Genomic DNA, 18,379 nt, shown 5'->3' with positions numbered 1-18,379 from the left:
TATCACACCTCTCCCCTCTCAATTCTTCCAAGCTGTTGAAATGCCTCTTAGGCAAAAGCTATTGCATAGTGTGACAGCTTGTCACTCTTCTGCATACCTCCAAGTTGTTCTAGATCTTTTCTGAGATGGGAGTAGAAAGCAGGGGAATTAGTTCTCACTCAGCATGGAAGATGTGAATGCATGATGGATTCATTGTGGTGTGATTATTGCTTTATATTTGCTTATCCTTTCTTCCCTGAAAAACTAATATGTCACTTTGCATGTTATTCTAATATACTTCCCAATGCTTTCCAAACTCTTTCCCTACTTCAAAGACCATTGATGTGGGTTTAAAAAGCAACCAGTTGTCAGCCTGACTGATTTTGAAACAAAATCCATTCTAAAACTAGGTAGTCTTGTGGTCTTGTTTTCTCCAAGTGTAATTTTCAGGGAGCAGGAAGGGGCTGAGGAAGATAAGGTTGGTGGAACTCTCCTTCAACCACAGGAAGTTAAATGGGCAACAGTGAAGTATTTTATAAATGGCTTTCTTTGGCTTTCAGCTATGGAATTAACATGTTATAGATTTCAAGTCTAGTGCAGAAAAATATTTCAAAAATTAGGTGAGCAATAGTGAGAAATACAGACCTTTCAGAAAATATAAGGGACTTACTTTATATTCAGATAGATGACAAGAAACACAGTGAGTACTAAGATAATATCCCGCATTCAAATGGAACAAAAATGGGGGAAAAGTTCTGTCTCTGTAATACTGAGATGATTTCATAGGATTTCTGTGGGTGAGGTTCCACACTTAGCAAGTGATGTCTTTGGGAAAAAAAAATCACACAATCAAAACCTCCAAAATCTATTCAAAGTCAACTGTGGAGAAAAAATTTTAATTTAGTTTCTCGGTTTCTAGTATAAAATACAGTGAAAGATAAAGGACTACAAAAGCAGTGATAGATTTTTTCCTTAGGGTTAGCTGAGAGTGAAGATCTCCTGGACAGGTTCCTTTCTTCACAAACTTCCTCGAGACTTTTTCATCATACCACTTTGTGCTGCTGTGGTATCACATGCATCGGCCCTTTGCCACCAACCAACATGATGCTCCGTTTTGTCTATCAATAGCCAGCTAGAGGCATTACAATCAGAGCTGAAATGGGACAACAGTGAATTTTAAAATAAGAACCTTATATATAATACTGAAAGATACAACAGTTTATTGTAGGGAAAATGTATTAACAAATGCATTGGATGCATTTCAAACAAATGTAGGGAAACAGATGTAATAAAATCATCAAAGTGTAAATATAATAATAAATATACAACAAAATGTAGTACAACTTTTCTAAGGGTTGAGAAGTGTGAGTAAAAGAGCTGGACAGGATTTTTGCACCTGCTTTTAGATTTGAAATGTGTTTTTCCTTATACTCTAACTTTCTAACCTACAGAGTACTGCATAGGTCAATAGACTCATTAGTACTCAAGACCTCAAAGTCCTGAACACAAATCATCTCCCTAGTTTAGATCAGAATCTTACATGATGAAAACAGCAGTTTGCACTGCATGTTGTGTTATGTGTACCATGCAGCACAAGTGTGTAGCACTGAGGCACAGCCAGAACCACTGTGTGGAAATCAGGCCTGTACACTCAGCTTCTTTTGGGGAGTTGTTCAACTTAAATGTTACGTGGACTATTAAGTGGACCGTAGAAATCCAGATTTGCAGATGAGGGAGAGTGATGTTCAAGTTTGTATCAAACCAGGCAAAGCAGAGGTGATTTAATCTCTGGTCCCTCAGAGATCAGCTGGATCACTCAGAAAGTACGTTTGAGTCTCTTTTGAAGTAACCGGAGGAACACAGCAAAGCCTTGTCCAGGCCAGTACACTCCTGTAAATCCTTCATGCTCAATGCTGATGAATTTTTATGTTCTCTGAGAAAATAGTTTCACCAAAATGTTTATGTGTGAATTTCCTCTGCAGCTGAAGACCCTAGTAACTTAGAAATTGTAGAGAAAAAAGCAAGTTAAAATCCAAAAGCAAAACAATGCTGTGGTTTTGCATATAGCAGAGACTCAAGGGTTAATTTCATTGCAGCTGGCAGCTGAGTATGATATCATGGACATAAAAGTTTGCATAAAAATATCATCAATTTTTCCCTTCATAGCACTTTTCTCCAATTTGCAGGCCAGCAATGCAGAGGAATGTATCAGCTTTTATTTTCCTCACAGACATTAGCAACCTTATCTCAACTTTTGAGAAATACACAGCAAGCCAAAATCAACCATCACAAGAAATGCAAGTATATTCTGGCATTCACAAAGTTTCACTGAGGGACAGAGGGTATTTTCTGTCTTATTGAGAAGCACTTACATGAGAATAGGCAAAAGTCCTGATACTTAATAATCACATCAGCTGATACCCTAGAAAGTATGGTGCAGAGCTGGAAACTCCCATCTCCTTAAGGCCTATAAAAAACAAAGTAACAGACAGAGGAGCAAAGGACGTTTCCTTTTTTTTTTTCCTAATGGTAGCTCAAGTATGGAATAAAGATGAACACTCAGACAATTAGTGGCCACACATTACAGAGTGCATTAGAATACACTAGAAATTCTGCACCTCACTCTCCTCAGGCTGTTTAACATCTAAAACAAAACAAAAAGCAACAGAATTTGAAAAGAAGGAAAAGCAGAGAAATTACTATTAGGTCTGGCATAGAATCATTATTGGTTTCCTTCTCCCTCTATCATTTCTCTTCACTTGTAGCCCCTACCTGCATGTAATGCTTCCCTGGCTTTCCATCAGGGCACACATCTGCAAGTCCAGATGAGATATTCATGACTGCCACACTTGGGAGTCTTCCCTCCAGCACATGGAGCTTTAAATTAGTTCTTTGGTTATACCCTGCTTTTTCCATTCCATGTTCTCCTCCAATCCCTGCTTACACCTACTAGAACACACTCGCCAACCCATTGCTTTCCTATAAATTCAATTAATTAATTAAAACCTTGCAAACAGCTACATAGCAGCAGTCTCTTTGCAGCTGATTGTAGCAGCCAACTGATTATCTGTTTTCATTGTGCATCAAAGTTACAGCTTATGCATTGGCAAATAAAATCCTAGTGCAGGATCAGAAAACACACACTGCTAAACAAAGCTGATTTATAACAGCTCTTGGACACATACTCAATATTTGAACATATGCTGTAACATTTCTGCATCACACTAGAATGCACCCTTTTTTTTTTTTCATTCATCTCACTATTCTGAATTAAGTGCGTTAACTCTGGAGGCAGATAGAAGCTCAGCTAACACTGCCTGATTACTGGACTGATATAACAGGCATTCCTGTATGGGTAAGGAACATAATTTCACACACACTCATGTGTATAATACTACCTGTTGCCAAGGTTAGAGGCAAGAGCAGCCAACCACAATTGGGAGCCCCAATTAAGTTAGTCTTGTTTTGTAAGCTTTCACTCCTCTTGCCACACAATCCTCTTCACTGTGTGAACATATGACATATTTCATCACAGAGCTGGCCCATATCAAAATATTTTCTTGCAGGTCTTTACTTATCCATTCAGATGAGGTTCACTCCACTGCCAAAAATGCTCGGGGAATGAAAAACAATCTATCAGGTCCTGACATCGTAAACACATCTTAACAGGCAGTGAACTATGGGACCTGAGCATCCAGTGGCTAAGTCATGATGATACTTAGTGCTGGTGTATTCCTCTTCCAATGAGAATTTGTCCCTCTCTTGATTTGGTTTGCAGATGTTAATCAGTGCACCGAGCTGCTGGTTATATTTGCTGTGTAGTTCGTAAATACTTTGAACAGATGTTAATGCAGCACAAAGCACCCCCTCACCCTCACTGAACAGGGCTTGGCACTTTTCCCAGATGAAGTGAATGGGGCACCAGTGGGTAATAGTTTGCCGCTTCTACAATTCCTGTATTTTCAAATCTGCTAATAGAGGGAACTAGAATTCAATAAACCTCTAGATGGCAAATATCACTCAAAGGAAATGCACATAGTAAATGAAAATTCAGAATGTCACTTAGTCTTCTGTGTTCAGGATGATGATCCTTCCTCTTGACTGGAATCTCCTTTGCCCCAGCTGTTTTTCTTCTGCAGGAATAAAAAAGAAGAGTCAATTTTGAAGAACTCTGGCTAAGTGGCACTTGCCCAGTTTCCTTCAGAGTCAACACAGGATACATCTGAGTTCTATTAACAAGGCACTAGGGTTTCTGTGAAGATCTACTCCTCTCTTAGCAGTTGCAATGTGTGACTAAGGACAAGTTTGGGTAGGCTGCAATTGCAGTGACATGCCTACAATTGTTAAAGCAGCTGACACTGCCAGTGAAAACTTACCATAGAATTATAGGATAGACTGATTTGGAAGGGACCCATCAGGATCACCAAGTCCTACTCTTGGCCCTGCTCAGGACACATCAAGAGTCACACCATGGGCCTGAGAGCATTGTCCAAACACTTCTTGAACTTTGTCAGGCTTGGGGCTGTGACCACTTCCCTGGGGAGCCTGTTCTAGTGTTCAACCACCCTGTGGGTGAAAACCTTTTCCTGAGATCCAACCTAAAACTCTCCTGACTCAGATTCATGCTGTTTCCTTGAATCCTGATGAGAGCAAAGAGGTCAGTACCTGCCCCTCCACTTCCCCTTGTGAGGATGTTGAAGAGCACAGTGAGGTCATTTTAGGATTCTACAGTAAGCATTCAAAGAAAGTAGAAAAGATCAGGCTGTTTACAAGCATATTACACTATTCTTCTTCAACAGCTGGGGTATATGGGGGATAACTGATGCTTTAATATAAAAATATTTATTGCATTTTGAGTGTTCTGATAGAAAAAATAATATGAGAGCCTTTAAGAGAATATGGCTGCAACAGCATGACAGGATATTCTTGTTTGGTTTTTTTAATCTAAAGTAAGGATGACTATCCTAATCAACATGCAATTGAATTTATCCAGCTTAGACCAACCTTTACTCTCTATTTGCTTTATTCATGCTTCTTATGACACATCTATAATCAAGATTAAATGGTGATGAAATCAGGTGAATGTAATAAAACATCTACCACAGATTCACATGAAGTATAAATAGCACTCTAGTGTGCTACTGGGTACACTGTTGCAGAAGAGGCGCCAGTATCTACCCAAGAACAGATGCCAAGTGTTTTCTTGAAGTTAAGGTACACCAAAATACAATATAGCCCTCAGTAAAAAAGGCTACAGACTAGCAGTACACTTACACAGCACAAGTACTACAGACAAGCAGAAGTGACAGCACTTACAACATTCTTCAAACATGTTCTTATGACTTGAATGACCCTGGGTTCCTTTGAAGACATCCAGCAGGATGTTATACGAAACAAACAAACAACACCAGTTCCAGTCCTACACTCCTGGAATTCTGACAGCACTCACAAATCAGTCCAAAAGTAATATGTGGCAAGAGGGAGGCATCCTCATCTGATGCAAATTAGAGTAGTTCCATTTCTAGACTAGAATCAAGAGTAATGATTCCACTTGTGTCTTCTCTGACACAAGACTGTAAAAGATGCTAATCTGACAGTCTTAAAAATGGTTTCTCTACGAACTAATTTTAGTCTTTCATAATGTAGACTAGTAAAGTGAAGTTACGTGGTGAGTTTTGTTTCAACAAGTTTTATTCAGCAAGTTTCTTACATGCAGGTAATCTTCATACAAGGTGGGGAAAGGGGATGTGTCTCCCACCTTCTAGCCTCCAACTCCAATCATAAGGTCACTTTCAATGTTAAATGCTATTAATTTCCAAGTATTAGTGCAACACACATATTTAAACCTTTTTAAAATTAAATAAATGGCATGGGTTTTTTACACTTTCTTAAGTGAGCCACTTTAAACAATACAATCCACAAAAAGAAAGCAGCAGCCAGTGTCACTGTTTGGCTATCATTAGCCTCCTGAATGTACTACTTTAATACAATAATACTGGAAAGCTAGCATATTAACAATCATTATAATGATTTGCAAAGCAAATGCCTTCAGTCATACTTTTTCTGGTGGTACTAAGCATTCTCTCCTCATACAAACTGTCCAAAGTTGTGAATATTCAGCACCTTACAGTTTCAGAGTTCTGCTGCCTAAGGATGAGCATGTGGTTAAAAAAAACTCTAAAACAATGCTGCCCTAAGGGATTTATGTATATATAGCAGTGAATGCAGAGCATTTCACTGAATTAGCAAACCCAAGAGTCTAGTCTGACTACAGCCAGAACACATTTTTTAGGCTGAAGTGTCATTCATTCCCTCAAAAGGATGCCACCCTGAAAGGGTCATGCTCACCCCAGTGAAACCCCTTCCATGCAGCATTGCTTCACACAGGCCAGATTGATGCCTGAAGTGGCCACCTAAAAAACAGAGACTAGACAAGAATACGGGAATAAAAGTAGGTATTTATTTGAAGTGCCTTCAAAGGTACACCCTGGGGAGTCCAGAGGCTACTTCCAAAATGGACCCCAAGATGGATGGCAGGTCACGAGTTCTTCACGCTTTTATAAGTTTGGTTCATTTGCATATCAGGGTTAATTCTCCAATTAAAGCTTCAGTTAATTATGTGATTTCCCAAAGCTTGTCCCCCTTTGGAGGCTTTTGGTTTATACTTTTTGGGCCTAGGACGGTCTGGGTGTCCTTGAAGAGCAGGCCTGGAGAGGCTTTGTTATGTCTGCCTAGCACAAGAAAGCAGAAATTAACAGGCTACAAGAAACTTCAGTTACACAGTAAGCAGTACAGGATTCGAAAAAATATAAAAGTTAAAACCCAAGGCATCAAGGTGACATCTTTACATCAACCACGCCTTTAGGTACAGGTCTCAGCATGGAGTGATTACTACCCCATGCGTACAAATACTTTAAAACAAAAAAACCAAACCAAAACAAACACCAAACAGGGAAAATGCGGGGGAGTTGTCCCGAGGGCCTCCGCCCAACAAACTGCTCCGTCCTTTGAGCTTTTTACCCTACTCCGACCTCAGCAAAGAGCCGCGGAGGCTAAGCGTCCTCACCACCACTCGGGGCCGCATCTCTCCTTCCCGGGGGCGGCCCCGCAGCTCCGTGCTGGCAGCTCTGTGCCGGGCCCGCTCCCCCCGCCCGGCTGAACCCCATCCCGGCGGCTGGCAGCCCCGGGCGGAGCGCCTGGCGTTCTGGCCCCGCGGAGCCCGTGCCGTGCCGTGCCGTGCCGTGCCGTGCCGAGCCGTGCCGCCCCTGGGCATCCGGTCAGCCCCGCGCGGGGGCGGGTTGACCGATAAAAGCAGGGCTGTTCCGCTCCGCCCCGCTGTGCTTCTTGTTTTCTTCGCACCGCTCTTGCCTGCTCGTCCCAGAGCTGCTGCGCCGCGCCGGGAGGCGGAGGTAGCCCCGGTGCTGGGGCGCTGTGGGACGGGACAGGGTGTGCGGGCGCTCGGCGGGTGGATCGAGGGCCGTGGGCAGCCGGGCGCTGCGGCGCAGCGGCGCGGGTCGGGGAGGCGGCCTGAGGCGAGTGGTGAGGCGGTCACTGCAGCGGAACGCTGCTCTTGGGGGTTCTGATGATGCTGGCTGGGTTGGTAGGTGCGCTGTGCCAAGTGAGAATAAGGTTATCCAGCATCCTCCGGGGACTGAGGAAAATAGTGCTACGCCTCAGCCCTTGAACAGCCTTGGCTACAGGACTGCTGTGTTTTTGTGGGATCACAACTCTCCTGATATAGTGAGAAAAAGTAATCCTTGCCACACCCTGCTCGGGTGATTGCATGATCAGCCTTTAGTTCTTCGACTAGCAGAGGTGGTGTGCCGCTCAGCTGCCAGCCTCCGTCCTGCCCTTGTGATTCGTGAGCAGTGATATTCTTTAGGAGCCTGTCAGGCCTGCAAGAGCCTGTCGGCGGTGAATGTTGGCACCGGTACCAACAAGCCTTTGCTGGCAAAGTTATCTGCACTTGAAATTTGTCTGATAAGAGAATGTAGAACGTCTATACTTCTCTTCTGCATAAAAGCCCTCCACACTTATGTCTGTGTGGATGTAGGCATACTAAAAAACAATACAAGGCATCAGAAGTGATCTGAGATCTTAGACGTACCAAAGATCCCCTCAGTTAATTCACTTGTAAATACATCCCTGCTCACTTTAGTTGAGAAGCCAAAATCAGCCAAGTGAGTGGCAAATTTGATTGTATGGATATGCTTGACTACAGTAGCTGGTGTAATTAGCAATGCTAATGCATTGGGTGAGAACGGAGGCCCAGTCAGATTTGGGTTAGGGGGGAGATGTGTCCGTGGAAATTAAGCATCTTATTGAAGGATGCAGAGTTGGTCTTAAAACAGGAAGTCTCCTGTGGTCTGTATGCATAAACAACTCTACTTCATGACGTGAAAGTCCTACTTTTCTGCAAGATCTAATGTGCCTGTGACCTATACAAACCTAATATATGAATGTTTTACTTAAAGAATTACTGGCACAAATTTTTAACTGGGTTTAGGTCAAGTTGTGTGTTGCCTCTGAAGGCAATTGCCTCACTTGGTTTTCCATAGGGATTAACTTTAACATCCTTATCTATGCCAGAGATACCAGTCCTCTTTCATGCAAATGGAGGATTTTATGTTAAGTGCGTTAAATTAGTGCAATCAAGTTAAATTCAGTAACTGCATTTATTTTAAAGACTTTTTGCTTCTGTTTTAGACTCAACAAAGATTGTACATGAAATTTAATAACATTTTTCCTTTATAACTCTATTTTTGCTTAAAACTGTAATAGCTCTATAGATATGAGAGCCTATTGCAGGAAGTGCAAATATTGACTCTGGAAAAATGTTCCAATGCTATTTTGATATTTGTTTCATTACTTATTGATGTTACTGCCTCTGTGCACTTTTTGTCACATTTTAATGAGGATGAAGAATAGAAAGTACTCAATAGAAAGAATTCACCCCATGACTTTGCCAGAAGGAATTTGTTTTCCTACCCACTATGTCTTTGACAAATGTTTTTCTGTTATCAGAACAGTTTTAAGATGTCCCAATGTTTCTGCCAGAAAACTTTCTGAAATAACTAGCTCTGCTCTAGCAGGGGCCTATTTCATTTCAAGACCGGCCTAGTTTCCCATGTAGAAAACCTGAGACTCATGGTAACACATGTATGTTCACATGCTAAATTTCATGAACTTTGCTCAGAGTAGCAGAGACCTAAGTGACTTATCTCCTGGCACATCACAACTGGTCAAACATGATTACCTATACACATAGATAGCAAAATTAGCTAAGAGATGTAATCAGACTGGGCACGTAGTGCTAAAGGTTGAAGTGTAAGTGCCAAAGTGCTCTACCTTTACCTGAGAAAGAAGACATTATTGCTTCATAATATTGTTAGTCAAAGATTAAAACCTGTTTTGACCAAGGATTAATTTCTTGCACAACTTTTTGTAATGGAAAATAAAATAACATTCCTCCAAGGACTTCAAGGCCTGCTTGGTGTCAGCATTACTGGGATGTGTACAGACTGTGAGGTTAAACACATACCTGAGACGGTATGATTCAAGCCTATGACATTAATGCAGGGAGGTGAAGAGAAGAAACTCAACAGCTTTGCAGTGTGTTCTTAAAGTGTGTTCAGCTGCAAAAGCAGGCTCTCCTCAATAAAATGGTAGGACAGGTAGCTGAAAAGTCAGTAGTGACAGTTATTTACCTAGTGTGCTTTGGAGATTTATAAGCATATTGTCTTCTGAAGCTCCTTATGCTAATGTTTTCTCAGCACAATTGGGACTGTGACTTGTTCTGCATATGATTTCATGGTGACAAGGAGTGCCTACAAAGCAAAAAAAATTATAGTCCTAAAAGCAGAATTTTTCCTGACATATAGTACTAGTCTGTGAGCACTAAAGTTCTTTGATCAAGCCATAAGTTTTGATTTGTAGTTGTCATGCATTTCTGTTTAAGATGCTCAATGGGCACATTTTTAGTATGAGTATGTATTTATTTATTTTAGATTTGTGTCCACATTCTGTCAGAGCAGAGAATGAAACTCATGACATGAGGCATGGGGAATTTCTAAAGCAGGTGAGGGCAGGTGTTTCCTACTGCTGCTGAATGGTAAATGAATTGTGTACTGCATCCTGGAGGAAAGTAGAAGCAACCTGAAGATGAGACAGAAACAGGACAAATCTATTAGATATGCAGGTGTAAGCCTATTTTTTTTTTTTAAACAACACTCAAAAGCAAGGTAGAGAAAATAATTAGAATGAATCTGAAAATGTTTTTGCAACGTTGATGTTTGCATTTTCTCTATGGTTTACCCTATCCGGCAAATGTTTTGGGTTTTTTATCAGGTAGCTGAAGAAATAGCCTGAAGATGAACTTCTTCCTGGAAACATTACAAGTCATTGTACTTCTTGTTTATTACTTACTGGAGTCACTGGTGTTCTTGGTTGTGCCTAAACGGAAGAAGAATGTTAGTGGTGAAATAGTATTAATAACAGGAGCGGGAAGTGGCATTGGAAGACTCTTAGCAGTAAAGTTTGCCAGCCTTGGAGCCACGCTGGTCCTCTGGGATATTAATCAAGAGGGGCTCAACTACACAGTTAGACTGGCCAAAGAAAATGGAGCAGGAAGAGTACACTCTTACATCTGTGATTGTAGCAAAAGACAGGATGTCTACAGAGTAGCTGACCAGGTAAAGTATCTTATTTGTGGCTTTCACACTATTCTAGGATGAGCGCATGTGTGGGTGTAAGATGCATGATTGAGTTTTCTAGTGGATTCAAAGCAAGAGATTAAAGTTAATTCATTCTGAATGTATTGTGCTTCCTATCTATTTCAAGAATTCTGATTTTTAGAGTTGACTTGTGTATCTCTATTCCTTAAAAAATAAAAAGAGCTGGCTTTCTTTTCCAGTAGCTCATTTTAACTGGGTAGCTTCTCATTCATTTATTCAATTAAGCAGGCACTTAATCATGAAGTGCGGAAAATTGATTCATTGAAGCTAAAGCAGTATTTCAAGTTCTGGCAGCCTTGTACCAAAAGTAAGCCCTAAAGACCATACATTGTAAAAAGGATTATCTGCTTAGGCAATTTTCAAATAATTCCATTACTGTGAAGAGATTTTTGCAGACTTACTTTATCTGAATTAATAAATGTATCTTGAGGTCTTAAATATTTCTTTCTTTCATTTCTGAAGAGCTTTGTAAACATAGCATGTGGTTAGATAATTTGGGCAGACTAGCAGCATTGCTGAAAGCTGAAATCGTTAAACAGTTTCCAGTGTAACAACCTGTTATCATTCACTTAAAATTTGCTATACTTAACTGTTGAACTAAAGGGTTTCCACAGTGAGTGTTTGCCTGGGCATGATTTTTTTTTTTAAAGTTCAGCTGTCTTCAGGAACATCTGCTGGCTGAAATAATGTTTTGGTGCTCTTTAAGAAGCCTTCTGCCTTTTTCTACCTGTGCAAAAATGACTATCACAAGCTTTCTCATATGTGAAGCTTGTGCATGAATTGCAGCTTGTTAGAGGCTATTGGTTTTGTATTCCAGTAATGCTGATCAGCCTTGGCCCCCCTTGCGGCTCTGTTACACCAGCTGAACTGGCATCTGCTGTCCTTGCAGAGAAGTTTCACTTCTCTCCACAGGCTTGTAGCTGTGCTTCCTGCTGAACTGGGGAGGAGTATTGTAGTGTGAAGGACACTGGAATGAAGAAGATGAAAATTAACTTTTAGTTTTGAGGGCTAGCACTCTGGGCCCATGGAGAAAAGCAGTGGCTGAGCCATCTGGCCAAATTTGAAAAAGAGAACAGGGCATAGATCTGTGTGACATGGATTCAGGATGATGCAAGCAGAACTAGGCAGGAACAAAGAAGTTGTAGTAGGGTCCAGTGCATGGTTTCTCACTTACAACCTTCTGTCAGCAGTTCAGCAACTGTCAGATTCACTAAAAATCCTCATGCTGATCCATATAGAAGAAAATACCCTACTACCATTACTTCAGAAATGTCATGTCCTGCTGATGATGTAGAATCATCCAATCTTATCAGTTACAAAAAGACTTTAATATTAGTATGACTGCTTGGTGCCACTGTTTACTTAGTGCATCGTAGCAGACTTTGGTTCCTAGTGTTCAGCATCAGCCTTTGCAAGATAAGACAGCATGGCTCCAGGTCCTGTTTTTTCCCCTTCCGGTGATTCAGCTTTATGCAGACTTGGAGTTTTGCAAGACTATGGTGAACTAAATTTATGCTGGCAGGGCAGAATGTGTTTGAAAACTTTGCTCCCTGTAAAACAGTCTTAAAGCCAAAATGACATCACTTTGGTAGGATGAAAACCCAAAGGCTCTGCATTATTAGATTCTTTTTTCTTTCTGTACCAACAGAATGAAGAACAACCTTTTGGCTATCAAGAGCTATAGCTTAAAATGTATTTCTAATGTCCCTGTTCCAAAAGTACCCAACTCCTAAAGCTTAGTTAACAAAAATGGACATGAAAAATGAAGTTTAAGGAAGATGAGGAAGTTAAGCTAGAATAAAGTACAGGTGATAAATTACCCTTTAATTCTTTACTGTTATACCCACTTCATTTTTCCCAGACAGCTCAGATCAGTGAACTGTACTTCAAATTCTATATTAGATATTTTCATTTTCCTTTGGAGAGCTGTCACAATATCTTGCTATCAGCTGGTCCATAGTCATTCTCTCAAATGAGTTTGTTCATGAATGTTCTCAGTCTGGAGCTAAAAGGAGAACTATACTTCCTCTTACTGAATTAAGTATATAGGCATTATTTTTTAGCCAACTTAATTTCTGGGGTAGAGTGTACCAGATTTTAGTCCAGAATTGCTCTTTAGTTTTAAGATGGGTTTACTGTAGCAGAATACTTGTTGCATTAGTTAATCTTTCTGCATTAGAGACTTATCTGGAACAGTTGTCCCCAGAAACAGAGGTGCTGACAGCAGAAGCTTGTGTGGAGCTGTTGGGCTCCACATATCTGAAGAAAATCCATTTGAGAGCTCACCTTTAAAAAGGCATCAGGTGAGACTGCAAGAACCTGAGGTGTTTGGATCCATAAAAAGCACAAGTTCAACTTACTTAAATGTGTAGTATTTCTGTTTGCTAAGTTTTCATATATAATACTTGGAAAGAATGTTTTGTATTTATTGCACACTATCTTGATATTGTTTGGTTTAGGTTAAAAAAGAAGTTGGAGATGTTAGCATCCTGATCAACAACGCTGGTATTGTAATTGGGAAGAGATTTCTTGATTCTCCAGATTCACTTGTAGAAAAAACTATGGAAGTGAACACAATGGCACACTTCTGGGTAATACCTGTATTTTGCATATACATACTAAGACATCCTTTTAACATGTTTTCAGTGTTAATTTTGCCTTTTGGAGTTCAGGAAAGGATGCAAGGATATAGAGCTCTTTGGAGGTTCAGTCAAAAATGATACAAGAAATTACTTACTTTGCTCTGGAGTCTGTAAAATTTTTTAAAAAGTGTGGTAGAATGGATCCTTTGGGAAGCTCTAGTGTAGGCAGGTGGATGCACTTCACATTTAGAAATGCTCTTAAGGACTGAAGTCTACCATCTGCTAAATTCTGAGGCTAGTCATTTGTTATGATCTCATTATTAATTGACATGAAGCAGGCCCACCCTAGTAATTGCTGCCCCTAGTAACAGAGAAGTGTTCAATTCTACTTCAGTTCTTCTGTTCTGTTAGTGTTCTAGTTGTTCTGTGGTTGTGATAATTTCAGTAAAAATACCACATGTTCTGATAATGCTTGTAATAATAAGTGGAGCTTTTGTCCAGAGTGAGTAACCTGGTGTGCTTTTTCTTCCTTCCAGCAAAGGCAGGTCACCTATATGGTGTTTCTGTCATAAAGAATTGTAAAGAAAATATTCAATCATGTTTCAGTTTATTTAGAAATAAATTTAATCACAAAGATTTAATGAATTTAATAGAAGGAAAATGTGAAATTAAAATCTTTGCCGTTTTACAAAATTTGCAGTGAACACTTAATTCTCATTTGAAAGAAACTTCATGACTAGCTGCAGTTCTGTATTTAGCTCTCATCAAGTTACCCTCTGTGTTTGGTAATACTGCTGGGGTTGGGAAATTTAAATACTTGAAGGTTAAAATTCAAACAACAAGCTCCACATACACACACACACACATCCTTTCCATAATGGAAGGGGGAAAGCTTATTTAAATTGTAGGGAGAATTTCTCTAGAACCAACAAACACCTTCAAAATATTTTGGCATGTATCTTACTTGGTAAAATTTTACATTGCAACACTGATTTACTTTGCAGACTTACAAAGCCTTCCTCCCAGCAATGATTGCTGCTAACCATGGACACTTGGTTAGCATAGCAAGCTCTGCAGGACTGTGTGGAGTCAGTCAGCTTTCAGGTAGTGTATTAAAGTTAATATTAATTAAGATAATTAGTTTGATTTTAAATTCTGCAATCAATATTCATGGGGGGAAAAAAACCAAACTGATTTTGAGTTTCTGGATCTTTCCATATAGGTAAAGCAAATAGCCAGACTTTTAAAACAGCTGACCTTAAATAGAGCATTTCTTTACAAAGAGTTTTCCAGAAGCTCAGCAGTGCTGTGAAACAGGTTTTTCTGCCAAGGCAGTTAGAGGATCTAGAAGCCATATGGAACTTTGGAAGCTGAGAACCTCAATGTTGTTAAAGTTTACTTGCAGGTTTCTGATAGGGAAGAGGCCACTTTAGATTTAGAGGAAGCTCAGAAGGCATTGCTGGAACATGTATACAAAGGGGGAGGAATATGAAATAAGGTGACATAGCAGTAACAGAAATCTAGTTCCAAGGGAGCGATAATAACGACAAACTGAGTTTCAAGTTGAAACCACGCTAGAGAGTCTTTAAAATGTGAGTTTGATGCATAAGAAGTGAGTGCATGGGTTTAAAGATAAGGTCTGGTATGAAAAAATAATTTCATTTATGTTGTTCTGTAGAGAGTGGAAAAGTGTTAGCAGGGATGTCGTGAGAAACCCTCTGTCTGCCAGTCTAGAACAATAGTTGATTTAGGAGAGGAAAGAAAAGGAATGAATCACATCAAAAGCAAAGTTTAACCTAATCCTGAAAACCATTCCTATTCTGATGTGAAGTGGTTTAGTATTGGACAGTAAAGTTTAATTTTTAAATTTAAATATTTAACTGCAATTAATGTTCTGTTTTACAGATTACTGTGCAAGTAAATTTGCAGCAGTTGGTTTTGCAGAGTCAATTGATATGGAGATGAGAACTCTGAGAAAGACTGGTGTTAAAACCACAATTGTGTGTCCTTATGTCATAAACACAGGAATGTTTGATGGTGTTAAAGCCAAGTGAGTAAATTCTTGTGAGGTTTTTATGAAAGTTGCATTTTTAGCATGTTATAAACCCCTATTTCCTTAATGAAAATCATGAGCCAGGCTTTTTTCTGCCTGTACTATTTTTAGGGCTGCAGATGGGTGTTAACATTGCTATCCAGTGACTGGGCAACTCAAAAGGCCTAGGTACTTTACTACTCATTTAAGCTGAAATGTGAAACGTAATTGGTGTCCTTTCCTCTGGAGAAGCCAAATGCTCTATTTGTCCTCTCTGGTTTCTAAACCTCCATTCACCTCCTGAAACTGGTGGCATAGCTTTGCTCAGTATGCATGTATAATGACAAAGTTTAGGAGTCAAATAAAAGCCTGGTGTGTCTTAAGATGAGCACTCTGGTTTTGTCTTATGAGAGGTCATACAGGGAGAAAATAACAATGTCCACTCACTCTAACATAATGAAGATTCTGTTGTTCATAGGACTTGTATTTTTTTTTGTTGTTGTTGAATAACTATAAAATTGAGACTTTCTTGAATGAAATACGAATCCAAAGCAATTTGTATAGCAATAAATATTTTCTTTTTCAGGTGGCCACGTGTACTTCCCCTTCTGGATGCAGACTATGTGGCTGAGAAGATAATCACTGCTGTTCGGCAGAACCAAGAAATGTTGTTGATCCCACGCATCCTTTATGTTTTATGCTTTTTGAAAAGGTAAGTTATACTTCTATTCTTCTTTTCCCCTCTCTCTTTGCTGTCCAGGGATGCTTCAGCTATGTGTTTGACTAAAAGTACAAACGAGGCTTCTACTTACTGGTGTGAATTTTCATTAAGTTCTGTATATTTTTGAAGGGTTTTTTAAAATTTTTTGTTTCTGTGGGTTCAGTCTACCCTTGAGCAACAGAACAATGACAGAAAAGTCCAACTGTGCCTTGCTGACTCCACTGGGGTGCAGTTGTACTGTGGGCTGTAGAGACTGGGCCTGCTTCTCCATAACTGCATTTCAGAGAATTACTGGTTGGAAAAGACCTCTACGATCACTGAGTCCAACTGTAAACCCATCTGGTGTCTTGCTCCAGCATTAGGGCATTTTGACTCTGTTGCAAGCCAGGTTGGAATACTGATCTAGCTAATAACTCAGGCTGCCAAATGAGTGTAAAGGATATTTTGAGAGGACCAGTGGGTCTATATTCTAAAGAGTATACTGCCTTTGCCAGTTTTAGCCAGGTAAAACTAATTTTGTGATAAAACTGCACAACTCTTCTGATGTCTGTTTGTTCCTTTTTATCTTCTTCCTCAATGTCCCTACCTTACAGTTTCTTATCAGTGAAAGCAACTGTTCTCCTTTTGGACTACTTTGGAAGCCTTGAAATCATGAATCCCTTCAAAGGTCGACCAAAGAAGGAGTGAAAAAGCACAAAATTCAGAGACCAGCAGCTCTAAAGTGAATGTTAAAGGTGGTGGTGGGAAAAGTTTGCTTCCCTAGCAGCTGTGAACTTTGGGTGTCTCATTTCTCAATAGTAACAAGATTTTTAAAATTTGCTTTTCAACTGGCTCTTAATCAACAGCTTTCATCTGAACTATTTTTTTTAATCCAGTGACTTGTTTTCTTTTCACTTCATTATGAAAATACATTAATTGAATTTAGTTGCTTTGCTTATGACTGTTTATAATGCCTTGAATGTGATCCTGCATCACAAACTAGTAATTGGCAACTTTGGGGGGAAGAAAGGACCAAGAAACCACATGTATTTAGCAGGTAGCCAGAAAAGCCTCTAGTCGACCTGACTTCTTGCTGCCATTCAGTGAACCATGAGGATGGGCTGTACTGCTGGTGCCATTACCATTCCCTGGTAAGCTGAGGAGTTCAAGAATTTCCTCAAACGACAGATTCTAACTCTTACAAACGAAAGTTTTGTGAGATAAAAATATGTGCTGTGTTGGTGAAAAAAAAAGTTACATTTTCTAATTTTTGGAGGTGTGATCTCTCAACTCACAGATGACAATGGATGTTGGGGCAAGAACAGGGAAGGATGTGTGAATTATGCATTTGCTGCTAATCTACTTTGTGCCTAATTTATTTTAAAAGCTAATGCCACCACTGCAACTTTGTAACAGAAGTCTCTGTATCTTTTAACTACAGTATTTTAAGAATTATTTTAAATTGTCATTTCCTAAGAAGAGTAAACTTGTATTTATAAAGCATGAAACTGCCAAACCAGGGGGGCTATTGAATGTCAACTGAGACAACAAACTACTAAAAGCAAAGGTGTTCTGTTGTATAATAGGGGTTTCTCTTGGGATTATTTCAGAAAGGAATGATGCTGGTAGAACTGGAGTGAATGCTATCATTACAGCCATTGTTTGAGTAACAGCATAATGTTTTGATTCTCTGAGTTGGGTGACAGGTTGCCTTGTGTCTACAGAGACTTGTTTTACTTTCCTCTTAGGACTGTCCATTTATTTTGAGCATATGCTGAGGAGGCATTGCCCTTATTGATAATGGATGCTTGGAAAGCTACCTTGACATTTTGTAATCCAAAACAAGAAAAAGGAAGCTCCATGTGTATGTCACTTCTGTACATGCTAAGTCCACTTCATATCACAGTACTCTGTTAGCAATTGGTACAGCAATTGAAACAGTATGGAGAAAAGGGGGACTTTTTTAATGGGGAGTCTTTTTTTCATCAAATAATGGCCTAGAAGCTACCATCATTTCTCTTGTCTGTTCAAATAGTGAGGTTTATTAGCAGAGAAAGATTCATATAGAACTACTTTACTACTGGTGAGCAAGAAACACTGAGTAAAATAAGTGTGTTAAAAATCACCGTACCTTTTGTGATGGGTTGATGAGAGCTAGAATTCAGACTGATGAAGAAGAGACTTGTTTCACTCTCAGATCTGCAGCTTTTCTTCCTCAAAATTTGTACTCATTTTACAGTACACCCCAGGAAACAGAAGTTAACCAGTCAAAAAAAGAGACTGCCTCAATGTGCAGTCCATACATACATTGCACTGTTCACAAATTCTACCACTAATAACTATGTGGTGTATC

General features: G+C 39.7%; 1 protein-coding gene and 1 long non-coding RNA gene across 2 annotated transcripts; one reads left to right on the top strand and one right to left on the bottom strand.

The window, feature by feature from the left end:
- Window positions 1–1,176: 1,176 nt before the first annotated feature.
- LOC121661912 lies at window positions 1,177–7,131 on the bottom strand. The gene is made up of 3 exons (XR_006015122.1): window positions 7,046–7,131; window positions 6,328–6,392; window positions 1,177–4,112 (listed from the first exon to the last, which is right to left on the bottom strand). It is a non-coding gene; the product is annotated as an uncharacterized LOC121661912 (long non-coding RNA).
- Window positions 7,132–7,294: 163 nt separating this feature from the next.
- On the top strand, window positions 7,295–17,898 carry SDR16C5 (short chain dehydrogenase/reductase family 16C member 5). Its single transcript, XM_042022563.1, has 7 exons — window positions 7,295–7,388; window positions 10,327–10,670; window positions 13,172–13,303; window positions 14,299–14,398; window positions 15,200–15,344; window positions 15,913–16,038; window positions 16,641–17,898. Exons 2-7 carry the CDS (start codon window positions 10,350–10,352, stop codon window positions 16,732–16,734), a joined length of 918 nt encoding a protein of 305 aa, XP_041878497.1. The 5' UTR covers window positions 7,295–7,388; window positions 10,327–10,349; the 3' UTR covers window positions 16,735–17,898.
- Window positions 17,899–18,379: the final 481 nt, after the last annotated feature.

The sequence above is a fragment of the Corvus kubaryi genome, unplaced genomic scaffold (genome assembly GCF_017639235.1).
Source record: "Corvus kubaryi isolate FWS band 111438036 unplaced genomic scaffold, C.kubaryi_AGA036_p1.0 37216, whole genome shotgun sequence".
Lineage (NCBI taxonomy): Eukaryota > Metazoa > Chordata > Aves > Passeriformes > Corvidae > Corvus > Corvus kubaryi.
Note: the sequence above shows the minus strand (reverse complement) of the source record. Positions and strands in the feature narration are given on the sequence as shown.